The 22651-nt window shown below is 40.0% G+C and overlaps 1 protein-coding gene across 1 annotated transcript; it reads left to right on the top strand.

Annotated features, from left to right (window-relative positions):
- Window positions 1–3871: 3871 nt before the first annotated feature.
- foxi2 (forkhead box I2) lies at window positions 3872–10287 on the top strand. The gene is made up of 3 exons (XM_046364675.1): window positions 3872–4473; window positions 9471–9931; window positions 10070–10287. Exons 1-3 carry the CDS (start codon window positions 3906–3908, stop codon window positions 10190–10192), a joined length of 1152 nt encoding a protein of 383 aa, XP_046220631.1. The 5' UTR covers window positions 3872–3905; the 3' UTR covers window positions 10193–10287.
- Window positions 10288–22651: the final 12364 nt, after the last annotated feature.

Genomic DNA, 22651 nt, shown 5'->3' on the forward strand with positions numbered 1-22651 from the left:
TTATTATAATGTATTATTCATAATGTATTAATATATTGAATTATTACAATGTATTGTTATAATGTATTAATATAATGTATTATTATAATGTATTATTCATAATGTATTAATATATTGAATTATTACAATGTATTATTGTAAATCAAATCAAAATCAAATTTTATTTGTCACATACACATGGTTAGCAGATGTTAATGCAAGTGTAGCGAAATGCTTGTGCTTCTAGTTCCGACAATGCAGTGATAACCAACAAACATTGTAATGTATTATTATAATGTATTATTATAATGTATTATTATAATGTATTATTATAATGTATTATTATAATGTATTATTATAATGTATTATTATAATGTATTATTATAATGTATTATTATAATGTATTATTATAATGTATATTCATAACGTATTAATATATTGAATTATAACAATGTACTATTTTTACAGTGCATTACAATGTATTATTATAATTACAATGTATTGTTATAATGTATTAATATAATGAATTATTACAATGTATTATTTATAATGTATAAATATATTTAATTATTACAATGTACTATTTTTACAATGCATTACAATGTATTATTATAATGTATTATTCATAATGTATTAATATATTGAATTATTACAATGTATTATTATTATTACAATGTATTAGTACAATGTATTAATATAATGAATTATTACAATGTATTATTATAATGTATTATTCATAATGTATTATTCATAATGTATTAATATATTGAATTATAACAATGTACTATTTTTACAGTGCATTACAATGTATTATTATAATTACAATGTATTATTATAATGTATTAATATAATGAATTATTACAATGTATTATTATAATGTATTATTCATAATGTATTAATATATGGAATTATTACAATGTATTATTATAATTACAATGTATTATTATAATGTATTAATATAATGAATTATTACAATGTATTACAATGTATTATTACAATTTATTACAATTTATTACAATTTATTACAATGTATTATTATTACAATGTATTATTACTTATATTATAATTATTATTATTCATGTTATTTGTTATTGTCATACTCTTTATAGGCATAATTATATAATTGAAAAAACATATTACTTTATTAGTATAATTATATTAATTGTACTACTTATAATATAACAAGAATTATACTCCTTGTGCTATACCAATCCTACTAACACTGATGATGATCATAATAATAATATAAACTGAAGAATTTGAACTGAATAATAAAACCAATATAAATATAGAGTTGAAGTCTGAAGTTTACATTTAAACTCAGTTTACACCTCAGCCAAATACATTTAAACTCAGTTTACACCTCAGCCAAATACATTTAAACTCAGTTTACACTTTAGCCAAATACATTTAAACTCAGTTTACACCTTAGCAAATACATTTAAACTCAGTTTACACCTCAGCCAAATACATTTAAACTCAGTTTACACCTCAGCCAAATACATTTAAACTCAGTTTACACCTTAGCCAAATAAATGTAAACTCAGTTTTTCACAATTCCTGACATTTCACCATTGTAAACATTCCCTGTTTTAGGTCAGTTAGTATCACCACTTTATTTTAAGAATGTGAAATGTCAGAATAATAGTAGAGAGAATTATTTATTTCAGCTTTTATTTCTTTCATCACATTCCCAGTGGTTCAGAAGTTTACATACACTCAATTATCATTTGGTAGCATTGCCTTTAAATTGTTTAACTTGAGTCAAAATTTCCGGTTAGCCTTCCACGAGCTTCCCACAATAAGTTGGGTGCATTTTTGCCCATTCCTCCTGACAGAACTGGTGTAACCGAGTCAGGTTTGTAGGTCTCTTTGCTCACACACACTTTTTCAGTTCTGCCCACAAATTTTCTATAGGATTGAGATCAGGGCTTTGTGATGGCCACTCCAATACCTTGACTTTGTTGTCCTTAAGCCATTTTGCCACAACCTTGGAAGTATGCTTGGGGTCATTGTCCATTTGGAAGACCCATTTACGACCAAGCATTAACTTCCTGACTGATGTATTGAGATGTTGCTTCAATATATCCACATAATTTTCCTACCTCATGATACTACTTTGTGAAGTGCACCAGTCCCTCCTGCAGCAAAGCACCACACAACAGGATGCTGCCACCCCCATGCTTCACGGTTGGGATGGTGTTCATCAGCTTGCAAGCCTCCCCCTTTTTCCTCCAAACATCTGTTTCATCAGACCAGAGGGCATTTCTCCAAAAAGTACGATCTTTGTCCCCATGTGCAGTTGCAAACCATAGTCTGGCTTTTTTATGGCAGATTTTGAGCTGTGGCTTCTTCCTTGCTGAGCGGCCTTTCAGGTTATGTCGATATAGGACTCGTTTTACTGTGGATATGGATACTTTTGTACCTGTTTTCTCCAGCATATTGACAAGGTCCTTTGCTGTTGTTCTGGGTTGCACTTTTCACACCAAAGTACGTTAATCTCTAGGAGACAGAACGCGTCTCCTTCCTGGGCGGTATGACTGCTGCATGGTCCCATGGTGTTTATACTTGCGTACTATTGTTTGTACAGATGAACATGGTACCTTCAGGTGTTTGGAAATTGCTCCCAAGGATGAACCAGACTTGTGGAGGTCTACTATATTTTTTCTGAGGTCTTGGCTGATTTCTTTAGATTTTCCCATGATGTCAAGCAGAGGCACTGAGTTTGAAGATAAGCCTTGAAATAAATCGACAGGTACACCTCTAATTGACTCAAATTATGTCAATTAGCCTATCAGAAGCTTCTAAAGTCATGACATATTTTCTGGAATTTTCCAAGCTGTTTAAAGGCACAGTCAACTTAGTGTATGTAAACTTCTGACCCACTGGAGTTGTGATACCGTGAATTAGAAGTGAAATAATCTGTCTGTAAACAATTGTTGGACAAATGACTTATGTCATGCACAAAGTAGATGTCCTAACCGACTTGCCAAAACTATAGTTTGTTAATAAGAAATTTGTGGAGTGGTTGAAAAAACGAGTATTAATGACTCCAACCTAAGTGTATGTAAACTTCTGAATTCATCTGTATAAGCCTGTAATCTCCCATTTATTGTCTCAATAAACAAGTTAATTAACCTGCTTTGAATGTCTATTATTAGCAACTATTTAAATGCATATTTATATTATTATAAAAATGATATGTATATGTATATGTAACCGATGTAAAATGGCTAGCTAGTTAGCTGGGTGCTAATTGCGTTTCATTCGGTGTAAAATGGCTAGCTAGTTAGCTGGGTGCTAATTGCGTTTCATTCGGTGTAAAATGGCTAGCTAGTTAGCTGGGTGCTAATTGCGTTTCATTCGGTGTAAAATGGCTAGCTAGTTAGCTGGGTGCTAATAGCGTTTCATTCGGTGACGGTCCGCTTTGCTCTACAAGGCTTTTGTAACGACTCCTCGAGGGTGGCTGTTGTTGATGTGTTCAGAGGGTCCCCGGTTCCAACCCAGGTCGGGGCAAGGAGAGGGACGGAAGCTGGATTGTTATATATCATAATAGTAGCCTTCTAATTATAACAACATTTAGGTTTAAGGCTTTGGATAAAATAATAGGAGGTATTTTATATATTAGACCTATTCTACTGACGCTGATTTGAATCATTTTCAGGTCATATTTTTCAATGGATATTATGTTTTAAGGAAACCGTCACTGTGGAGTTCTTCTCTTTCTCACCTGTGCATGTCGGTTCAAGTTCCATGACCACACCCCCAACCAGTTAGTGGTTGTCTATTGGCTTTTAGAGATGATCTGTCTGAATGAGAAACTGTCGGTCTGAAGTTATACAATCTGGTACTTGTTGCTGCTGTTGCTTGTTCATCCGTTCTAACCCGTTACTGTAGCGTCTTGGGGTTGTCCTCCCGCGTGGAGCATGAACTCCATCGACCCTTCAGTCCATCACACCTCCTCTCCATCCGCCAGCTCTCTCCAACCCCAGCCCAAGGGCGCCCAGGAGCCGCAGGAGATGGCTGTCTACTGCGACAATGTAAACATGTATCACCACCAACAGAGCTTCCAGGGCGCACAGAGGCCGTCTGGATACGGCTTCGGAGATTACACATCCTCCCCCAACCCATACCTTTGGCTGAACAGGCCCGCTGTCAACTCCGCATCCTTCATGCCGCCTTCATACGGGACACAACGGCAGTTCCTCACCAACTCCCCCGGGTTCGGGGGTCCAGACCTGGCTTGGCTGTCCATCGCCAGTCAGGAGGAGTTGCTAAAGCTGGTCCGTCCTCCCTACTCTTACTCTGCGCTCATCGCCATGGCGATCCAGAACGTGCACGATAAGAAGTTGACCCTGAGTCAGATCTACCGGTATATCGCTGATAACTTCCCGTTCTACAAGAAGAGCAAGGTGGGGTGGCAGAACTCTATCCGACATAATCTGTCACTTAACGACTGTTTTAAAAAGGTCCCCCGTGATGAGGATGACCCAGGTATTATAATTATATTATATTATTGTAACATCTATTTGTAACCTATAAATGTTCTAGCCCCATGTGTAGATATAATGTTATATGGTAATGACTCAGGTGGGCTACGTGATGTTCAGCTGTTCATTAGAAATCCTATACAAACACGTGTAAAAACGCTGGCCTATGACCGATTGAACAACTCGATGTAGGCCGGTTGCAGGCTATCATGTCAGTTAAAACCAGTTAGATGAAATAAAGGCTAATCCACGTATCCAGGTAATTGTTCATTTTCTACTTTAAAATTGTTCCCTCAACGTTGAAGGCTAGAATGCGTATTATAGTGCTTATTTTGTGAAAATCAAATATATAAAGTCTTATTAGCAGGACAATGACTGATATTATATTGTAACGACCCTGGGTTTATAAACGCGGAAATCGACTCTGCCGCTTAGGCATGCTTTTGCGCGCCGGACCTCGGGCAAGAAGGTCGAGAGTTCGAGACCTTCCCTGCCTGTCTCATTACAATATGACATTCCATAGATTTAGGATGTGAAGAGTCAAATATAATGCATGAATGGTCTTCTGCTCTATCATGGGAAGTATAACTATGTGGCAAAACATAGATTATAATATACAGAGCCTTCACAAAGTATTCTTGTAACAGTATAACTTTAAACCGTCCCCTCGCCCACGCCCGGGCGCGAACCAGGAACACTCTGCACACATCAAAAACAGTCACCCACGAAGCATCGTTACCCATCGCTCTGGGTAATGGGTAATGATGCTTCGTGGGTGTCAGTTGTTGATGTGTGCAGAGGGTCCCTGCTTCGCGCCCGGGTATGTGCGAGGGGACGGTCTAAAGTTATACTGTTACATTCACACCCCCAAATGTTGTTCAAATGTTGTTGTGTTACAGCCCTAATGTAAAATGGATTAAATTGAGATGTTGTGTCACTGGCCTATACACAATACCCCATAATATCAAAGTGGAGTTAATTAAATTAATAAAAATTATATGCTGAAATATCTCAAATCAATAAGTATTCAACCCCTTGGTTATGTCTAAATAAGATCAGGACTACAAATGTACTTAACAAGTCACATAGTAAGTTGCATGGACTCACTCTGGGTGCAATAATAGTGTTTAACATTATTTTTGAATGGCTACCTCATCTCTGTACCCCAACACATACAATTATCTGTAAGGTTCCTCAGTCCAGCAGTGAATTTCAAACAGATTCACCCACAAAGACCAGGGAGGTTTTACAATGCCTCGCAAAGTAGGGCACCTATTGGTAGATGTAATCCCTGCCAAAGGTGATTCCAACATCTATTGACTCAGGGGGTTGAATACTTTTCTAATCAAGATATGTTCGTGTTTTTTTTCTTCAAATGTGACATTATAGAGTATTTTGTGTAGATCATTGACAAAAAAAAGACAATTTAATCCATTTTAATCCCACTTTGTAACACAACATCATGTGGAAAAAGTCAAGGGGTCTGAATACTTTCTGAAGGCACTGTATATTATTCGATAGGTTCATCCCAATGGTTTGTTAGAAATAGGAAAAGTTAGGGATGAGCTTGTTATTAGAGGCTTCACGCGCATACTGAGTGGACATTCAGTTTCCTACCATGGCAGGTTATAGATAAACGGTTTGATAATCCTAACCTTGGAGCGCTCAGAGCAGAGCACACAGATTCTATGCGATAATGTGCACCATACTAGTACATTACATTGTGGGCAGGTATCTTAGTGGTTAGAGTGTTGGGCCAATAACTGAAAGGTTGCTGGATTGAATCCCCGAGCTGACAAGATAAAAATCTGTCGTTCTGCCATGGGCGCCGTGGATGTTGATTAAGGCAGCCCCCCCCCCCGTGGAAGACACACCTCTCTGATTCAGAGGGGTTGGGTTAAACGTGGAAGACACACCTCTCTGATTCAGAGGGGTTGGGTTAAACGTGGAAGACACACCTCTCTGATTCAGAGGGGTTGGGTTAAATGCAGAAGACACACCTCTCTGATTCAGAGGGGTTGGGTTAAACGTGGAAGACACACCTCTCTGATTCAGAGGGGTTGGGTTAAACGTGGAAGACACACCTCTCTGATTCAGAGGGGTTGGGTTAAATGCAGAAGACACACCTCTCTGATTCAGAGGGGTTGGGTTAAATGCAGAAGACACATTTCAGTTGACTAGGAAACCCCCCTTTCCTTTCCCATTGTGTGAATGTGTACATTCCATATAAAGGAGAGGCTCGTCAGTGTTGTATTCCTGCACCCAACACAACCTTCAGACTTTACCCAAGTCCTCATTTCTTTTATCTGTGATATTGTTTGGCCCAGCAGCGGTATTCTCAAGATGAGCATGTCACTCTGTGGTTCTTCATTGCATTCCTTTATATGGAATTGCATTCGGAAAGTATTCAGACCCCTTGACTGTTTCCACATTTCGTATTCTAAAATGGATTCAATTGTTTTTTTTCCATCATCAATCTACACACAATACCCCATAATGACAAAGGAAAAATTGGTTTTCAGAAATGTTAGGAAATATATACAAAAATAAAACAACAAAAATATGACATTTCCATAAGTATTCAGACCCCTTACTCAGTACTTTGTTGAAGCACCATGCTTCACCTTAGGGATGGTGCCAGGTTACCTCCAGATGTGACGCTTGGCATTCAGGCCAAAGAGTTCAATCTTGATTTCATCAGACCAGAGAATCTTGTTTCTCATGGTCTGAGAGTCTTTAGGTGCCTTTTGGTAAACTCCAAGTGGGATGCCGTGCCTTTTATTGAGGGGTGGCTTCTGTCTAGCCACTCTACCATAAAGGCCTGATTTTTGGAGTGCTGCAGAGATGGTTGTCCTTCTGGAAGTGTCTCCCATCTCCACAGAGGAACTCTGGAGTGACCCCCGATGGCTCATTTTGGCCGGGCGGCCAGCTCTAATAAGAGTCTTGGTGGATCCAAACTTCTTCCATTTAGGAATAATGGTTTTTGCTCTGACAGGCACTGTCAACTGTGGGACTGTATATAGACAGGTGTGTTCCTTTACAAATCATGTCCAACCAATTGAATTTACCACAGGTGGACTTCAAACAAGTTGTAGAAACATCTCAAGGATGATCAATGGAAACAGGATGCACTTGAGTTCCATTTAGAGTCTCATAGCAAAGAGTCTGAATACTTACGCAGATAAGGAATTTCTGTTTTTTATTATTAATACATTTGCAAAAATGTATAAAACCTGTTTTTGCTTTGTCGTTATGGGGTATTGTGTGTAGATTGATGATAATTTATTTTTTGGGCTCCCGAGTGGTGCAGAGGTCTAAGGCACTGTGTCACTACAGTCCCTGGGTCGAATCCAAGCTGTATCACATCCAGACGTGATTGGGAGTCCCACAGGGTTGCGCACAATTTGCCCAGCGTCGTCCAGGTTTGGCCGGGGTAGGCCGTCATTGTAAATAAGAATTTGTTCTTAACTGACTTGCCGAGTTAGATAAAGATAAAATAAATAAAAAAATAAAATATTTAATCCATTTTAGAATAAGGCTGGAATAATGTGGACAAAAGGAAGCGTTCTGAATACAGACGCCCTTTATAGACTAAATATACTGTCAATTATATTATATATACATAATACTGATGTGAAAATAAATATACTGTACATTATATTATATATACATAATACTGATGTGAAAATAAATATACTGTACATTATATTATATATACATAATACTGATGTGAAAATAAATATACTGTACATTATATTATATATACATAATACTGATGTGAAAATAAATATACTGTACATTATATTATATATAAATAATACTGATGTGAAAATAAATATACTGTACATTATATTATATATACATAATACTGATGTGAAAATAAATATACTGTACATTATATTATATATAAATAATACTGATGTGAAAATAAATATACTGTACATTATATTATATATAAATAATACTGATGTGAAAATAAATATACTGTACATTATATTATATATACATAATACTGATGTGAAAATAAATATACTGTACATTATATTATATATAAATAATACTGATGTGAAAATAAATATACTGTACATTATATTATATATACATAATACTGATGTGAAAATAAATATACTGTACATTATATTATATATAAATAATACTGATGTGAAAATAAATATACTGTCAATTATATTATATATAAATAATACATAATAAATATACTGAATTATATTATATATAAATAATACTGATGAAAATAAATATACTGTACATTATATTATATATAAATAATACTGATGTGAAAATAAATATACTGTCAATTATATTATATATAAATAATACTGATGTGAAAATAAATATACTGTCAATTATATTATATATAAATAATACTGATGTGAAAATAAATATACTGTCAATTATATTATATATACATAATACTGATGTGAAAATAAATATACTGTCAATTATATTATATATACATAATACTGATGTGAAAATAAATATACTGTACATTATATTATATATACATAATACTGATGTGAAAATAAATATACTGTACATTATATTATATATACATAATACTGATGTGAAAATAAATATACTGTCAATTATATTATATATACATAATACTGATGTGAAAATAAATATACTGTCAATTATATTATATATAAATAATACTGATGTGAAAATAAATATACTGTACATTATATTATATATAAATAATACTGATGTGAAAATAAATATACTGTCAATTATATTATATATAAATAATACTGATGTGAAAATAAATATACTGTACATTATATTATATATAAATAATACTGATGTGAAAATAAATATACTGTACATTATATTATATATACATAATACTGATGTGAAAATAAATATACTGTACATTATATTATATATAAATAATACTGATGTGAAAATAAATATACTGTACATTATATTATATATACATAATACTGATGTGAAAAATAAAAGGTATATTTTTTCATGTTCCAGGTAAAGGGAACTACTGGACGTTGGACCCTAACTGTGAGAAGATGTTTGACAACGGGAACTTCAGGAGGAAGAGGAAGCGTCGCTCCGACTCCACTAACAGCACCAAGACAGAGGACGGCCAAACCGCCCCGCCCATCAAGACCTTTGACAGCCCCCAGCTCCTAGGCACCGACTCCCCAGACATGGAGGTGGTCAGTGAGGGTCATAGGAGCTCCTCCTCCCTAAGCCTGGTGTCCAGCGCTCCGTGTTTTAACAACTTTTTCAGCAGTATGGCTGGGCTGGGCTCTGGGTCCTTGGGCTCCGGGTCCCTAGGTGCCTCTAGTCCCCCCAGCAGACAGACTGGCTCTCTGGGGTTGGTCAACGAGCTGACCAATAGGAACATTACAGCCCTCCATGGCAGCCCATACCACAACCACACCACCCACCAGGACTACCCGGGGGTCTCAGATTCAGGCCACGGGGTCCACGGTCACCCAGCAGACAACCTGTCTCACTTCAACAGAGGAGTGTTCTGCAATACCTTCAGCGGAGGGGGGCAGGAAGGACAGATCAACAGCCACTTCTACAACAGCTTCAGCGGAGGGGGGCAGGAAGGACAGTTCAACAGCCACTTCTACAACAGCTTCAGCGGAGGGGGGCAGACAGGACAGTTCAACAGCCACTTCTACAACAGCTTCAGCGTCAACGGTCTAATATACCCCAGAGAGGGCACGGACGTGTAGCATATAATGTATAACGTGTATTTGTATTCGTATTTATTACGGATCCCCAGTAGTTCCTGCCAAGGAAGCAGCTACTCTTCCTGGGGTCCAGCAAAATTAAGGCCGTTTATCTTTTTTTTTTAAACATTACAATACATTCACAGTTTTCACAACACACTGTGTGCCCTCAGGCCCCTACTCCACCACTACCACATATCTACAGTACTAAATCCATGTGTATGTGTGTAAAGTGTGTATGTTATCGTGTGTGTGTATATGCATGTGTCTGTGCCAATGTTTGTGTTGCTTCACAGACCCCGCTGTTCCAGAAGGTGTTTTTTAATCTGTTTTCAAATCTAATTTTACTGCTTGCGTCAGTTACTTGATGTGGAATAGAGTTCCATGTAGTCATGGCTCTATGTAGTACTGTGTGCCTCCCATAGTCTGTTCTGGACATGGGGACTGTGAAGAGACCTCTGGTGGCATGTCTTGTGGGGTAGTCAGGGTGTCTGAACTGTGTGCTAGTAGTTTAGACAGACCTCTGGTGGCATGTCTTGTGGGGTAGTCAGGGTGTCTGAAATGTGTGCCAGTAGTTCAAACAGACAGCTCAGTGAATTCAACATGTCAATACCTCTCACAAATACAAGTAGTGATGAAGTCAATCTCTCCTCCACTTTGAGCCAGGAGAGATTGACATGGATATTATTAATGTTTGCTCTCTGTGTACATCCAAAGCCAGCCGTGCTGCCCTGTTCTGAGCCAATTGTAATTTTCCTAAATCCTTTTTTTGTGGCACCTGACCACACGATTGAACAGTAATCCGGGTGCGACAAAACTAGGGCCTTTAGGACCTGCCTTGTTTATAGTGCTGTTAAGAAGACAGAGCAGTGCTTTATCATGGACAGACTTCTCCCCATCTTAGCTACTGTTGTATCAATATATTTTGACCATGCAATTTACAATCCAGGGTTAGTTCAGTCAGCTCAACTTGCTCAATTTCCACATTATTCATTACAAGACTTAGTTGAGATTTAGGGTTTAGTGAAAGAGTTGTCCCAAATACAATGCTTTCAGTTTTTTAAATATTTAAGACTAACTTATTCCTTGCCATCAATTCTGAAACTATCGCCAGCTCTTTGTTAAGTGTTGCAGTCATTTCAGAAGCTGTAGTAGCTGACGTGTATAGATAGACACTGACTTTACTCAAAGCTTGTGTCATGTCATTAGTAAAGATTGAGAAAGTATTGGGCCTAGATAGCTGCCCTGGGGAATTCCTGATTACCTGGATTATACATGAGAGGCTTCCATTAAATAACACCCTCTGTGTTCTGTTAGACAGGTAACTCTTTATCCACATTATAGCAGGGGGTATTAAGCCATACAATGTTTTTTCAGCAGCAGATTATGATCGATAGTGTCAAAAGCTGCACTGAAGTCTAACAAAACAGCCTCCATAATATTTTTATCATCAATTTCTCTTATCCAATCATCAGTCATTTGTGTAAGTGCTGTGCTTGTTGAATGTCCTTCCCTATCAGCATGCTGAAAGTCTGTTGTCAATTTGTTTACTGTAAAATAGCATTGTATCTGGTCAAACACCATTTTTTCCAGAAGTTTACTAAGGGTTGATAACCGGCTGATTGGTCGGCTATTTGAGCCAGTAAAGGGGGCTTTACTATTCTCAGGTAGCGTAATGACTTTAGCTTCCCTCCAGGCCTGAGGGCTCTGGTAGGCTTAAATTGAAGATGTGGCAAATAGGCATGTCAATATCATCTGCTATTATCCACAGTCATTTTCTCTCCAGATTGTCAGACCTTGGTTGCTTGTCATTATTGATAGACAACAATTATTTTGTTCACCACTTTTACACTCACGTTACAGAATTCAAAATTACAATGCTTGTCTTTCATGATTTGGTCAGATATACTTGGATGTGTAGTGTCAGTGTTTGTTGCTGGCCTGTAATCCTTCAGTTTGCTAGTCTTGCCAATTAAAAAATTATTAAAGTATTTGGCAATATCAGTTGGTTTTTATTTATTTATTTCACCTTTATGTAACCAGGTAGGCAAGTTGAGAACAAGTTCTCATTTACAATTGCGACCTGGCCAAGATAAAGCAAAGCAGTTTGACACATACAACAACACAGAGTTGCACATGGAGTAAAACAAACATACAGTCAATAATACAGTAGAAAAATAAGTCTATATACGATGTGAGCAAATTAGGTGAGATAAGGGAGATAAAGGCAAAAAAAGGCCATGGTGGCAAAGTAAATACAATATAGCAAGTAAAACACTGGAATGGTAGATTTGCAGTGGAAGAATGTGCGAAGTAGAAATAGAAATAATGGGGTGCAAAGGAGCAAAATAAATAAATAAATTAGATTAAATAAATACAGTCGGGAAAGAGGTAGTTGTTTGGGCTAAATTATAGATGGGCTATGTACAGGTTCAGTAATCTGTGAGCTGCCCTGACAGCTGATGCTTAAAGCTAGCAAGGGAGATAAGTGTTTCCAGTTTCAGAGATTTTTGTAGTTAGTTCCAGTCATTGGCAGCAGAGAACTGGAAGGAGAGGCGGCCAAAGGAAGAATTGGTTTTGGGGGTGACCAGAGAGATATACCTGCTTTTGATCTACCTCCTTTTTCTGTTTTGTGATGAATGTAGGGTATTTCGCATATAATGTGTATCATATAACATATGGAGTATAACGTATAAAGTATAACGTATAGAGTATAACGTATAGAGTATAACATATAGAGTATAACGTATAGAGTATATCGTATAGAGTATAACGTATAGAGTATAACATATAGAGTATAACGTATAGAGTATAGCGTATAGAGTATAACGTATAGAGTGTAGAGTATAACGCATAGAGTATAACATATAGAGTATATCGTATAGAGTATAACGTATAGAGTATAACATATAGAGTATAACATATAGAGTATAACGTATAGAGTATAACGTATAGAGTATAACGTATAGAGTGTAGAGTATAACGCATAGAGTATAACATATAGAGTATAACATATAGAGTATAATGTGTATCATATAACATAAGGAGTATAACGTATAAAGTATAACGTATAGAGTATAACGTATAGAGTATAACATATAGAGTATATCGTATAGAGTATAACGTATAGAGTATAACATATAGAGTATAACATATAGAGTATAACGTATAGAGTATAGAGTATAACGTATAGAGTATAGAGTATAACGTATAGAGTATAGAGTATAACGTATAGAGTATAACGTATAGAGTATAACATATAGAGTATAACGTATAGAGTATAACGTATAGAGTATAACGTATAGAGTGTAGAGTATAACGCATAGAGTATAACATATAGAGTATAACATATAGAGTATAATGTGTAGCGTATAACGTATAGAGTATAACGTGTAGCGAATAACATATAGAGTATAACGTATAGAGTATAACTTATAGAGTATAACGTATAGAGTATAACGTGTAGCGAATAGCATATAGAGTATAATGTATAGAGTATAACGTGTAGAGTATAATGTATAGAGTATAACATATAGAGTATAACATATAGAGTATAACATATAGAGTATAACGTATAGAGTATAACATATAAAGTATATCGTGTAGCGTATAACGTATATAGTATAACGTATAGAGTATAACGTATAGAGTATTACGTGTAGCGTATATTGTATAATGTATAATGTGTACATGTAGAATGTATAAGAATGTAGAATGTTTAGTAATGTAGAATGTATAGTAATGTAGAATGTTTAGTAATGTAGAATGTATAGGAATGTAGAATTTATAGTAATGTAGAATGTATAGTAATGTAGAATGTAGCAGGGGTTACCACAGGTCCAGATGGGCTCAGCCAATCAGATGGTGAGACAGACCAGTTCATAAGGATGGCCTTCACAGGACAGAAACTCTGAGGGACCTTTACGAACTGACTGTACAGACAATTAGGACAGGGACTCCATTACAATCCTGTTAGTGGACTTACAGATCACAAATACCCCATTACAACCCTGTCAGTGGACTTACAGATCACAAAGACTCCCAGACAGACACAGTTATCACAAAGACTCCATTACAACCCTGTCAGTGGACTTACAGATCACAAAGACTCCCAGACAGACACAGTTATCACAAAGACTCCATTACAACCCTGTCAGTGGACTTACAGATCACAAAGACTCCATTACAACCCTGTCAGTGGACTTACAGATCACAAAGACTCCCAGTCCACGCCGACACAGAGAGAGCAGAGGAATTTATTACCAAATTGTTCAGTTGTTCATATTTGACCAATCCGTTATTACAACACATATAACATGTCAACTTTCCTTCAGCGATCCAGCTCCTGTCACGTTCTGACCTTTTTTTATGACTCTATTTTTGGTTTGGTCAGGGCGTGAGTTGGGGTGGGCATTCTATGTTTTTGTTCTATGTTTTGTATTTCTGTGTTTGGCCTGGTATGGTTCCCAATCAGAGGCAGCTGTCTATCGTTGTCTCTGATTGAGAACCAGACTTAGGTCACCTGTTCCCACCTGTATTTGTGGGAAGTTGTTTTCCGTTTCAGTGTTTGCACCATACGGGACTGTTTCGGTTTTCATTTGTTCTCTTGTTCTCTTGTATTTAGTGTCAGTTAATTAAAGGAAATATGAACACGTACCACACTGGGAAATATGAACACGTACCACGCTGGGAAATATGAACACGTACCACGCTGGGAAATATGAACACGTACCACGCTGGGAAATATGAACACGTACCACGCTGGGAAATATGAACACGTACCACGCTGGGAAATATGAACACGTACCACACTGGGAAATATGAACACGTACCACGCTGGGAAATATGAACACGTACCACGCTGGGAAATATGAACACGTACCACGCTGGGAAATATGAACACGTACACTGGGAAATATGAACACGCTGGGAAATATGAACACGTACCACGCTGGAAGAAGAAATATGAACAGCTGCCTCTGGTTGAACCACTGAAATGAACTATTATAGGGAAATATGAACACGTACCACGCTGGGAAATATATCTAACACGTGGTCCTAGCACGCTGGGAAACATGAATATCTAACTAAATGCTTGTGGTCCTAGCACAGTAATAAACTAAATGAACACGTACTAACACGCTGGGAAATATGAACAAATGCGTGTTCCTACTCCACGCTGGGAAATATGAACACGTACCACACTGGGAAATATGAACACGTACCACACTGGGAAATATGAACACGTACCACACTGGGAAATATGAACACGTACCACACTGGGAAATATGAACACGTACCACACTGTGCTTTGGTCTACTCCTTCTTCATCAGAAGAAGAAGACAATCGTTACAGCTGCCTCTGGTTGAACCACTGAAATGAACTATTATAGAGACAGGATCAAATCCAATTTTAATTCTATTGGTCACATACACATGTTTAGCAGATGTTATTGCGGGTGCAGCGAAATGCTTGTGGTCCTAGCTCCAACAGTAATATCTAACTAAATGCTTGTGGTCCTAGCTCCAACAGTAATATCTAACTAAATGCTTGTGTTCCTAGCTCCAACAGTGCAGTAATATCTAACTAAATGCTTGTGGTCCTAGCTCCAACAGTAATATCTAACTAAATGCTTGTGGTCCTAGCTCCAACAGTAATATCTAACTAAATGCTTGTGTTCCTAGCTCCAACAGTGCAGTAATATCTAACTAAATGCTTGTGTTCCTAGCTCCACCAGTGATATCTAACTAAATGATTGTGTTCCTAGCTCCAACAGTGATATCTAACTAAATGCCTGTGTTCCTAGCTCCAACAGTGATATCTAACTAAATGCTTGTGTTCCTAGCTCCAACAGTGATATCTAACTAAATGCTTGTGTTCCTAGCTCCAACAGTGATATCTAACTAAATGATTGTGTTCCTAGCTCCAACAGTGCAGTAATATCTAACTAAATGCTTGTGTTCCTAGCTCCAACAGTGATATCTAACTAAATGCTTGTGTTCCTAGCTCCAACAGTGATATCTAACTAAATGATTGTGTTCCTAGCTCCAACAGTAATATCTAACTAAATGCTTGTGTTCCTAGCTCCACCAGTACAGTAGTATCTAACTAAATGCTTGTGTTCCTAGCTCCAACAGTGATATCTAACTAAATGATTGTGTTCCTAGCTCCAACAGTAATATCTAACTAAATGCTTGTGTTCCTAGCTCCACCAGTACAGTAGTATCTAACTAAATGCTTGTGTTCCTAGCTCCACCAGTGCAGTAATATCTAACTAAATGCTTGTGTTCCTAGCTCCACCAGTACAGTAGTATCTAACTAAATGCTTGTGTTCCTAGCTCCAACAGTGATATCTAACTAAATGATTGTGTTCCTAGCTCCAACAGTAATATCTAACTAAATGCTTGTGTTCTTGTAATATCTAACTAAATGTTCCTAGCTCCACCAGTACAGTAGTATCTAACTAAATGCTTGTGTTCCTAGCTCCACCAGTGCAGTAATATCTAACTAAATGCTTGTGTTCCTAGCTCCACCAGTACAGTAGTATCTAACTAAATGCTTGTGTTCCTAGCTCCAACAGTGATATCTAACTAAATGATTGTGTTCCTAGCTCCAACAGTAATATCTAACTAAATGCTTGTGTTCCTAGCTCCACCAGTACAGTAGTATCTAACTAAATGCTTGTGTTCCTAGCTCCACCAGTGCAGTAGTATCTAACTAAATGCTTGTGTTTCTAGCTCCAACAGTGCAGTAATATCTAACTAAATGCTTGTGTTCCTGGCTCCACCAGTGCAGTAATATCTAACTAAATGCTTGTGTTCCTAGCTCCACCAGTGCAGTAATATCTAACTAAATGCTTGTGTTCCTAGCTCCAACAGTGCAGTAATATCTAACTAAATGCTTGTGTTCCTGGCTCCAACAGTAATATCTAACTAAATGCTTGTGTTCCGAGCTCCACCAGTCCAGTAATATCTAACTAAATGCTTGTGTTCCTAGCTCCAACAGTAATATCTAACTAAATGCTTGTGGTCCTAGCTCCAACAGTAATATCTAACTAAATGCTTGTGGTCCTAGCTCCAACTGTGCTGTCATGCAGGTGAATGAGGACCCAAAAGCGACTTGGCGAAAACAGAGTATTTAATCCAGAATAAACTTTACAAAACAAAAAGCATAATACTACACGTAAAGACAAGAACAGACTGGAGACTTGATCGAGAACTGCAGGTTGCCTCGGGAAGGCACTTGAACCTAGCAGACTCAGACACCTGCTCACCACGCAGCATCTGAGGGAAACACGACACGACAGGGCAAAACATAGACACAGCACGGTGAATTATAAATGAGGATCCGACGGGGCAGGTACGGGAAACAAGGAGAGAAATAGGGACTCTAATCAGGGAAAAGGATCGGGAACAGGTGTGGGAAGGCTAAATGATGATTAGGGGAATAGGAACAGCTGGGAGCAGGAACGGAACGATAGAGAGAAGAGAGAGCGAGAGAGTGAGAGAGGGAGGGGGAGAGAGAGGGATAGAAAGAGGGAAAGAACCTAATAAGACCAGCAGAGGGAAACGAATAGAATGGGAAGCACAGGGACAAGACAAGATAATAAATGACAAAACATGACAGTACCCCCCCACTCACCGAGCGCCTCCTGGCGCACTCGAGGAGGAATCCTGGCGGCAACGGAGGAAATCATCAATGAGTGAACGGTCCAGCACGTCCCGAGACGGAACCCAACTCCTCTCCTCAGGACCGTAACCCTCCCAATCCACTAAGTATTGGTGACCCCGTCCCCGAGAACGCATGTCCATGATCTTATGTACCTTGTAAATAGGTGCGCTCTCGACAAGGACGGGAGGGGGAGGGAAGACGAACGGGGGTGCGAAGAAAGGGCTTAACACAGGAGACATGGAAGACAGGATGGACGCGACGAAGATGTCGCGGAAGAAGCAGTCGCACAGCGACAGGATTGACGACCTGGGAGACACGGAACGGACCAATGAACCGCGGAGTCAACTTACGAGAAGCTGTCGTAAGAGGAAGGTTGCGAGTGGAAAGCCACACTTTCTGGCCGCAACAATACCTAGGACTCTTAATCCTGCGTTTATTGGCGGCTCTCACAGTCTTCCCCGCAGACAAAGGCAGACCGGTAATGAAGTCTAGGGCGATGTGAGACCATGGTCGAGAAGGAATGGGGAGCGGTCTGAGACGACCGGCAGGAGGAGAGTTACCCGACTTAGTCTGCGCGCAGTCCGAACAAGCAGCCACGAAACGGCGCGTGTCACGCTCCTGAGTCGGCCACCAAAATCGCTGGCGAATAGACGCAAGAGTGCCTCGAACACCGGGATGACCAGCTAACTTGGCAGAGTGAGCCCACTGAAGAACAGCCAGACGAGTGGAAACAGGAACGAAAAGGAGGTTACTAGGACAAGCGCGCGGCGACGCAGTGTGCGTGAGTGCTTGCTTAACCTGTCTTTCAATTCCCCAGACTGTCAACCCGACAACACGCCCATAAGGAAGAATCCCCTCGGGATCAGTAGAAGCCACAGAAGAACTAAACAGACGGGATAAGGCATCAGGCTTGGTGTTCTTGCTACCCGGACGGTAAGAAATCACAAACTCGAAACGAGCGAAAAACAACGCCCAACGAGCTTGACGGGCATTAAGTCGTTTGGCAGAACGGATGTACTCAAGGTTCTTATGGTCTGTCCAAACGACAAAAGGAACGGTCGCCCCCCAACCACTGTCGCCATTCGCCTAGGGCTAAGCGGATGGCGAGCAGTTCACGGTTACCCACATCATAGTTGCGCTCAGATGGCGACAGGCGATGAGAAAAATAAGCGCAAGGATGAACCTTATCGTCAGACTGGAAGCGCTGGGATAGAATGGCTCCCACGCCTACCTCTGAAGCGTCAACCTCGACAATGAATTGTCTAGTGACGTCAGGAGTAACGAGGATAGGAGCGGACGTAAAACGTTCTTTTAGAAGATCAAAAGCTCCCTGGGCGGAACCGGACCACTTAAAACACGTCTTGACAGAAGTAAGAGCTGTGAGAGGGGCAGCAACTTGACCGAAATTACGAATGAAACGCCGATAGAAATTAGCGAAACCTAAAAAGCGCTGCAACTCGACACGTGACCTTGGAACGGGCCAATCACTGACAGCTTGGACCTTAGCGGAATCCATCTGAATGCCTTCAGCGGAAATAACGGAACCGAGAAAAGTAACGGAGGAGACATGAAAAGAACACTTCTCAGCCTTTACGTAGAGACAATTCTCTAAAAGGCGCTGTAGAACACGTCGAACGTGCTGAACATGAATCTCGAGTGACGGTGAAAAAATCAGGATATCGTCAAGATAGACAAAAACAAAGATGTTCAGCATGTCTCTCAGAACATCATTAACTAATGCCTGAAAAACAGCTGGCGCATTGGCGAGACCAAACGGCAGAACCCGGTACTCAAAATGCCCTAACGGAGTGTTAAACGCCGTTTTCCACTCGTCCCCCTCTCTGATGCGCACGAGATGGTAAGCGTTACGAAGGTCCAACTTAGTAAAGCACCTGGCTCCCTGCAGAATCTCGAAGGCTGATGACATAAGGGGAAGCGGATAACGATTCTTAACCGTTATGTCATTCAGCCCTCGATAATCCACGCAGGGCCGCAGAGTACCGTCCTTCTTCTTAACAAAAAGAACCCCGCCCCGGCCGGAGAGGAAGAAGGCACTATGGTACCGGCGTCAAGAGACACAGATAAATAATCCTCGAGAGCCTTACGTTCGGGAGCCGACAGAGAGTATAGTCTACCCCGAGGAGGAGTGGTCCCCGGAAGGAGATCAATACTACAATCATACGACCGGTGAGGAGGAAGGGAGTTGGCTCGGGACCGACTGAAGACCGTGCGCAGATCATGATATTCCTCCGGCACTCCTGTCAAATCGCCAGGTTCCTCCTGAGAAGTGGGGACAGAAGAAATGGGAGGGATGGCAGACATTAAGCACTTCACATGACAAGATACGTTCCAGGATAGGATAGAATTACAAGACCAATTAATAGAAGGATTATGACATACTAGCCAGGGATGACCCAAAACAACAGGTGTGAAAGGTGAATGAAAAATCAAAAAGAAATAGTCTCACTGTGGTTACCAGATACTGTGAGAGTTAAAGGTAGTGTCTCAAATGTGATACTGGGAAGATGACTACCATCTAAGGCAAACATGGGCGTAGGCTTGTCTAACTGTCTGAAAGGAATGTTATGTTTCCGAACCCATGCTTCGTCCATGAAACAACCCTCAGCCCCAGAGTCAATCAAGGCACTGCATGTAGCACCCGAACCGGTCCAGCGTAGATGGACCGACATAGTAGTACAAGATCTAGATGAAGAGACCTGAGTAGTAGCGCTCACCAGTAGCCCTCCGCTTACTGATGGGCTCTGGCCTCTTACTGGACATGAATTAACAAAATGTCCATCAAATCCGCAATAGAGGCACAGGCGGTTGGTGATCCTCCGTTCCCTCTCCTTAGTCGAGATGCGAATCCCTCCCAGCTGCATGGGCTCAGTCTCAGAGCCAGAGGAGGGAGATGGTTGCGATGCGGAGCAGGGAAACACCGTTGATGCGAGCTCTCTTCCACGAGCCTGGTGACGAAGATCTACCCGTCGTTCTATGCGGATGGCGAGAGCAATCAAAGAGTCCACACAGGAAGGAACCTCCCGAGAGAGAATCTCATCTTTGACCACTGTGTGGAGTCCCTCCAGAAAACGAGCGAGCAGCGCCGGCTCGTTCCAGTCACTAGAGGCAGCAAGAGTACGAAACTCTATAGAGTAATCCGTTATGGATCGATCACCTTGGCATAGGGAAGCCAGGACCCTAGAAGCCTCCCCACCAAAAACTGAACGGTCAAAAACCCGAATCATCTCCTCTTTAAAGTTCTGGTAATTGTTAGAACAATCAGCCCTTGCCTCCCAGATAGCTGTGCCCCACTCTCGGGCCCGGCCAGTAAGGAGTGAAATGACGTAAGCAACCCGAGCTCTCTCTCTAGAGTATGTGTTGGGTTGGAGAGAGAACACAATCTCACACTGGGTGAGAAAGGAGCGGCACTCAGTGGGCTGCCCGGAGTAGCAAGGTGGGTTATTAACCCTAGGTTCTGGAGGCTCGGCAGGCCAGGAAGTAACAGGTGGCACGAGACGAAGACTCTGGAACTGTCCAGAGAGGTCGGAAACCTGAGCGGCCAGGTTCTCCACGGCATGGCGAGCAGCAGACAATTCCTGCTCGTGTCTGCCGAGCATGGCTCCTTGGATCTCGACGGCAGTGTTACGAGCGTCTGTAGTCGCTGGGTCCATTCCTCGGTCGGATCCTTCTGTCATGCAGGTGAATGAGGACCCAAAAGCGACTTGGCGAAAACAGAGTATTTAATCCAGAATAAACTTTACAAAACAAAAAGCATAATACTACACGTAAAGACAAGAACAGACTGGAGACTTGATCGAGAACTGCAGGTTGCCTCGGGAAGGCACTTGAACCTAGCAGACTCAGACACCTGCTCACCACGCAGCATCTGAGGGAAACACGACACGACAGGGCAAAACATTGACACAGCACGGTGAATTATAAATGAGGATCCGACGGGGCAGGTACGGGAAACAAGGAGAGAAATAGGGACTCTAATCAGGGAAAAGGATCGGGAACAGGTGTGGGAAGGCTAAATGATGATTAGGGGAATAGGAACAGCTGGGAGCAGGAACGGAACGATAGAGAGAAGAGAGAGCGAGAGAGTGAGAGAGGGAGGGGGAGAGAGAGGGATAGAAAGAGGGAAAGAACCTAATAAGACCAGCAGAGGGAAACGAATAGAATGGGAAGCACAGGGACAAGACAAGATAATAAATGACAAAACATGACATGTGCAGTAATATCTAACTAAATGCTTGTGTTCCTAGCTCCAACAGTAATATCTAACTAAATGCTTGTGTTCCTAGCTCCAACAGTGCAGTAATAGCTAACTAAATGCTTGTGTTCCTAGCTCCAACAGTGCAGTAATAGCTAACTAAATGCTTGTGTTCCTAGCTCCTGCAGTGCAGTAATATCTAACAATACACACAAATCTAGAAGTAGAAGAATTGAATTAAGAAATATGTCAATATTAGGACGATCAATTTCAGAGTCCAGAGTATAAATCTGGATGTATATATGTGATAGGACGTTTTGACATAATGGACAGTATGTGAATAGAATATATAGTATATCTGTAGAATACGTAGGATAGAATAGTGCATATCCTGACCAGAAGCCATGGATTTAAAGGCTGGAGCTGCTGACGTCAAAGAGCAGGAAACTAATCCAGACACTTATAAGAAAATCTGCTACGCCCTCAGACGAACCATCAAACAGGCAAAGTGTCAATACAGGACTCAGGTTGAATCCTACTACACCGGCTCGGACGCTCCTCAGACGTGTCTTCACCG

This window comes from Oncorhynchus gorbuscha, linkage group LG10 (assembly GCF_021184085.1).
Source record: "Oncorhynchus gorbuscha isolate QuinsamMale2020 ecotype Even-year linkage group LG10, OgorEven_v1.0, whole genome shotgun sequence".
NCBI classification, from domain to species: domain Eukaryota; kingdom Metazoa; phylum Chordata; class Actinopteri; order Salmoniformes; family Salmonidae; genus Oncorhynchus; species Oncorhynchus gorbuscha.